Source organism: Miscanthus floridulus, chromosome 19 (genome assembly GCF_019320115.1).
Source record: "Miscanthus floridulus cultivar M001 chromosome 19, ASM1932011v1, whole genome shotgun sequence".
In the NCBI taxonomy this organism is placed as follows: Eukaryota; Viridiplantae; Streptophyta; class Magnoliopsida; order Poales; family Poaceae; genus Miscanthus; species Miscanthus floridulus.
The window spans coordinates 106,427,077-106,433,202 of NC_089598.1; the positions used below are offsets into that span (position 1 = coordinate 106,427,077).

At 52.6% G+C, this 6,126-nt stretch overlaps 1 protein-coding gene across 1 annotated transcript; it reads right to left on the minus strand.

Moving 5' to 3' along the window:
• Positions 1–4,977: 4,977 nt before the first annotated feature.
• Positions 4,978–5,766, minus strand: LOC136526564 (proline-rich receptor-like protein kinase PERK2). The gene has a single exon (XM_066519191.1). It carries the CDS (start codon positions 5,764–5,766, stop codon positions 4,978–4,980), a length of 789 nt encoding a protein of 262 aa, XP_066375288.1.
• Positions 5,767–6,126: the final 360 nt, after the last annotated feature.

Consider the following 6,126-nt stretch of genomic DNA (forward strand, 5'->3'; position numbering starts at 1 on the left):
TAACACTCACCAGCGAGGTGGAGAAGAGGCCGGCCAAGCTTATTCCCTAACGGCATTGTGGCCTCCACCAACCGCACGCCCGCCTGAACCTAAACTACCAATGCTAGGCAGGACTATATACAACGGTCACCTCAATCCCCCTTCCCCATCCTCTCCAGCACCGATCCGGGCCACCGGAGTGGAGGGGGAACGGAGGAAATCGGCGCTGGAATTGTGTCGCCCCACTTTCGCCCTCTCTACTGTAGCGCTGGAAAGGTGGAGAGGTTTGGGAAGGGTCTCCCTCACCTTTTTTATAGATTTAGTTAAATCTATAACTGTTTTGACTTATCAAAAAGTGATTTTTTAGACGGAGAGGTAGTAAAAGTGTAAAACCCATACATCCCTACTAGCTGGTCCTGCCTGCTGCTGTGCTGGCAAACACTTTCACTTTGTTTGGCTTGTGCATCTGCACTTGGGCTGACGCTGCGTTCCACTGAATGAAACTCTGACAGAGGAATTCACCGCGGAGTGAGTGCGTTTGTGCAGTGCCGCGAACATGTTCCAACTTCCAAAGCAAGCGAAGCGAGGAGGACAGAATCATGGTCACGGCCTGGGTGGGTGCTATCCTGCCCATTACCACAGAAAGGAAAAAATTCACATTACCTTTCTTAACTTTTACGAAAGTCCGTTTTTCCTCTCTGAACTCTAAAACCAGGTAAACCACTTTCCTGAACTTTTAAAAACCGTTCGTTTTACATCCATGACCGGTTATGAGTGGTTTTCAAAGGCGGTTTTGTCTTGTTCATTTTTATTTATTTCAGCTGAATCTTTGAAAAATCATAATAAATCATAAAATAAAAAATCCAATTTTGTTGGACTCCGCATGAGTAGATCTACACAGTGAACATATAATATAGTATGATTTAGTACAAAGCTTTTGCTATATCTTTAGATATATGCTTTTCTGTAATTAATTTATAGTTGCAGTTTCTATGGTTCAATTATGATAAAATTTTTATGATGAGCTAATTATTGTATGATTGAACTGTAGTAAAATTTTCATATTCATTGGATCATGTATAACATAGCTGCAGTTTCATATTAATTTAATTATATTTGTCTACTATATTTTCTTTATAGATTTAGTTAAACCTCTAATTGTTTGACTCATAGAAAAGTGATTTTTTAAAGAAGAAGAGAGAGAGAGTAAAACCCATTCATCCCTAGTAGCTGGTCCTGCTTGTTGCTGTGCTGGCAAACACTTTCGCTTTGTTAGGCCTCTGCCGCTGCACATGTGCTGATGACACGTTCCACTACTGCAAATCTGAAACGAATTCACCGCGGAGTGAGTGGCTGAGTGCGTTTGTGCAGTGCTGCGAACATGTTCCAAAGCAAGGAGGACCGAATCATGGCCTGCTGGGTGGATCCGTGGATGGATGGTAGTCCTGTCGTCCTGCACACAGCACCATTCATCAGCTACCTGCTACCATGAGCTTTTTTTTTTCTCGAATACGAATTTTTTCTCTCGAACACGCAAAAAATTAGCGGATCATTGTAATTAAGAAAAAGAGTTTAACCATACAAACGACGCACTCCTGACGAGCGCCCTAAGAGGTCCTGCAGTCGTGGCTGGACCGTCCTAGCAACCAAGTCCAAACTTCGATATTACATAAAAGATCTACAACTGAGCTAAGAGCAGAGCCGCAACCTACGTAGCTGGGCGCCGCCGCTGCTGGCTGCGCGATCCTACTCCGGCTTCCGAGAAGAGCACGTTGGTTTTTCTACCAGCCTTGTTGTTGGTTGCTGGGAAAAGCTCATCCAGCGCTGCAACTTGGCACGACGTCAAGTTCCCTGTGAATATGGTGTCATATGCTCTCTTGGACGTGGATGAAACTGGTGCTGCCGGCGGCACAAAGCCCATCTTCTTCATGAGCAGTATCTCTCCCCGCTTGGAGGTTGGTATGTGCGACAGCGGCTGAGCGATCCGTCCGCTCCTGATTGGCAGGGGGCGCTTTGTTGCCGCCTTCTGCCTTGGAGGACTGGCAATCAATGGCGACTTCCGCCTGTACTGCACCTCCTCGATGAACCGTGCGAGACGCCGAGCAGCTTCACGTGGCGTGGGCATCACGTCGCTGGGGGTGAGCGTGCCCACCGTGGTCTCATCTTCGACGCCAGGCTGACCCACCCGTGGTGGTGTGAGCTATGGCAGTCTGTAGGGACCATGACGCCTAAGAGGAGGGTAAATTAGGCAACTTAAAATTCTACTTCTAAACTATTGCCTCTTTTTCAACCTTAGCAAAACCTATGCAATAGGATAGACTATCTAAAAGTGCAACTACGGTTTTGCTAATGTGTTGCTATCTCTACCGCAAAAGAGTTAAGCAACCTAGGTTTCAATCCTATCAACTAGTCTATCAACTAAGCTAGGAAAGGTAAAGCACACAACCAAGGTAGCAATGTAAATGCGGAAGCTACAGATGAGGTAGAGATGCAAACTCCCGTCGACGACTCCGGTATTTTTACCGAGGTATCAAGAAGCACGCAAGCTTCCCCTAGTCCTCGTTAGAGCCCCTCGCAAGAAATCCCTCGCAAGGGCCAAGCTCCCGGTCGGGTAACTCTGTGGATATCCCATTTGGAAGGATACCATCTTTATAACTATCCATGACTGTTTTTATCTCTAGCATGACCACTTGAGAAAATGTGGAGGAAAGTAGGGGAAATGGCCGATACTACTGGAAGAATTCCTCTTTGGCTGATAGGTGCTGTAACTGGTATTCTTGTGATTGGTTTAATAGGTGTTTTCTTTTATGGTTCGTATTTTGTATTGGGTTCATCTCTATAGTAATCGGAGGATCCAGATTGTAAACATGAAAAAGTAGGAACTTAGCGGGTCCTTATTCCCCTTTAGCTCTGGGTCTTCTCCACGTGCAAGTGGGTCTCCGATTAAGCCACTCGTGGCAAAGCCTCTCCCGGACCGCTCCCCGCCGTCTTCACTATCAAGCTTCCGGCCAAAACACCGCGGACCTTGTTCCCTCCAATACACGGTGGCAGCCACACCACAAACACGGTTGGTGTGGTCTCGTAAAACTACAAGCCCCAGTGAGTACAACAATGGTGCGCCCAAGCACCGAGGGGTAAGAGGTATGTAAACCTCACTAAACCCTAGGCCTAACACCTAGAGCAAGCACAAAGCGGTGGTCTAACTAATCTAAGCACTTCGCAAAGCACCTACGCTAATCACCTAATATTTCACTAAGCACTATGCAAGTGGAGAGCACTAGAATGGTTTATCAGCACCTTGGTATGTTTCCTCACTTCTCCGCACATCATTTGGTCGGCCATAGGGGTATAAATAGGCTTCTAATGAAATAGAACAGTTGAACCCCTTTGGTGGGCTTTTCTGCGCCCAACCGGACCAGACCAAGGTGGGGCATCTGGACCAATGTCGCTGGGTCCGGACCCTCCAACGGTCACTGACACAGTGGCCGTTTGAATGCGCGCTGGGTGGCTGACACGTGGGTCACCCTCTGGACCGGACCGTCGATGGTCCGGATGCTCTGTCTAGACTGAGTCCAGACGTCCGTGCGCCCTCTGGAACCTTATTGTAACCGTCCGGACGCTGCTCATTGTTGGTCCGGACTCTGCACTGTTCATGGGTCCAGAGCATTCTGCCGCTGGGGTTCTTCAATCAGACTCATGTCCAATAGTTCGGACGGACACTGTTCACTGGGTCCGGACCACCCTGAAACTAGAGTTCACAACCGGACCCTTGTCACCTCAGGTCCGGAGCTCCCTGTGATGCTCCATTCACTCCATTTCTTCGCGACCTTTGCATCCGGCTTGGTTCTATTCTTCGTGCTTGGACTTTGCTTGATTTTTTGGGTCTTCTACTCAGCTTCTAATGCCTTGCTTGAGGTGTTGATCATCGAATCACGTCGTCGCCTTCATCCAAGTCACGTTTGCACCCTATTGGAATACAAAACAAACACTTGCAAATACATTAGTCCAATTTGGCCTTGTTGATCACCAAACAACAAAATCCAAACTAAATGGGCCAAGGGTCCATTTTCCTTACAAGCTCCTGCACCGGTGATAACGAAGGTGAGTCCGTCGTCTAGTGAGCAGCCGTTGTCGGAGAACGGGTATCCACCAACGATGCTTCAACCTCCCGAGAGGCGGCCTCCTGAGTAGGCTGGCACCTAGGCACTGGTTCTCCCGCTGGTTGGCTCACGACGAGCGAGGCGGTGAGCTCCTCCAGCATCGGGTCGATCGAGATGACCCATACGGGAGGCCCCACACTCACGCACATCGCCAACGGCAGTGGATCTTGCTTGGTACTATAGAGTGTAGTAGCAGAAGTAGCTGCTTTGTCGGCGTTGTCGGCAGGCGCGCCCATGCCGATGTCCTTCGTTGGCATATTTCGCGTCATCGGCGTCATCGTCGTTGATGGGTGCCGCCTGCGCCCCCACGGCCCCCTGTGTGGCCCCATCCGAGCTCGGTGGACCGCCGTGCGACTAGTGTTGGGAGGCCGGGGGTCATCACGAGCAGAGTGCCATGGCAGGTTGCCACCCTTCGCCGCCGATGTCGAAGCATGCCTAGGCCGCTTGCAGTCCTTGGCGAGGTGGCGGAAGCCGTGGCTGCGCAGACAACGCCGTGGCAACCAACAAGTCGCTACTCGGTGAGAGTAGGAGAGATAGTTGAAATATCTGTCACGAAGCTCTGCGGGGATCCTTCGGGCCTGCGGGTGCTGCTTTGGACGAAGCTCAACCGAGGTCGCCGTCGGTCACGTCTCCTGCCGGGGGAGGATCTCCTGTCACCCATCAACGGTGGGGGTGGAGACACGTCCGTGGCGGCCGAGGCCCTGGCGAGCAGGGACACGGCCATCCACTGGCCGCATAGGCAGGCCATGCACCAGCTGGGGACGTGGCCTGCTGCGCCTCCTCCTTCTTCGCCGAGGTCCCTGCCATCCAGCATCCGCCCCGCCACAGCCCCAAACCATTACTGGACGAGGCTGGGCGCGCGGCGGGGACACAGATACCGGTTTCGCCGGGCGACGAACGACATCGAGGTAGGTTGTGGGGTGGTTGTCGTGCGTCCTCCTACGGAGTAGCCAGGGTAGAACGGGTCTACGGCTAGAGAGATGGAGGAGGAGCTGGGGGTGGCCGGCGCCGCCGTGTCAGTCCCTGAAGGCCCAGACGTGACTGCTGTGGCGGTGGCATCCGGCTCCGGCGGCGTCGGGGGCGGGGATACGTCGGATCTAGCCCCCGCGCACAGGGCGGCCGTGGTGGCGTGAACTTCCCCCGGCGGCGGAGGGGGCGAGGGGTCGCCGGTGGTGGAGGCAACCTCCAGCTTTCGTCGCGGGGATGCCGGTGGCGACAGCAACACGTCCTCCCTGCGAGCGGCCGAGGCATGGACGGCCGCGCTCAGCAGGGCCCGGGGATGGGCGGGAAGGGTGAGGGCGGCGGCATGGAGGCCGCTGGAGACGCGCCCTCCTGCTCGATGCAGTCGCGCGGGCGAGGAGGACTGGAGGGAAGACCGGATCCGGGAAGGTATGGGGAGGGGGGCGGGGCGGGGCGGCGGCGTTGGAGCTGCAAGAGGCGCTAGGGTTGGGGAGTACGTCGGGAGAGGAGGAAGGGAGGTGAGACTAGATCCGAGAAGAGGAGGGGAGGGGGGCGGGGCAGCTGCCGACGCCGCCGGCGGCGGGGGTGCCGCCAGAGGCTCTAGGGTTGGGGAGCCATGGGTCGGGTCGGGTTGGGGGTCTCTCCTCCCGGTTCCAATCACTACCATGAGCTTGAACGGCACACCATGAATGAATGAATACGAATGTGATATGCAAGACTTACCAACCAGTAACACCAACAGAGTATGCAGTGAACATAAAAAAAAAAAAAAACTGTCCAAACTTGTTTAGGCGACTTCCAGTAATTGCGATGAAGCCCTACGTGGAAGCCCAATAATTGAAGCCCAAAATGAATACTACTATGTAATGAATCGAACCGAAAACTCATTTCCCTTTTCTCAAAAAAAAAAAAACTCATTTCCCTCTCTAACGGACGGCTCAACAAGGCTCAACGACTGATGGCCCAACTTAACTTCCATCAGGCATCATCAAGAACAGTCGCACGCTAGACACTGCCCGCAGCGCTC

What these genes read in the sequence shown, in the direction of transcription:
- LOC136526564 (XM_066519191.1), bottom strand. Translation starts at nt 5,766, where the DNA reads ATGGTAGTGATTGGAACCGGGAGGAGAGACCCCCAACCCGACCCGACC.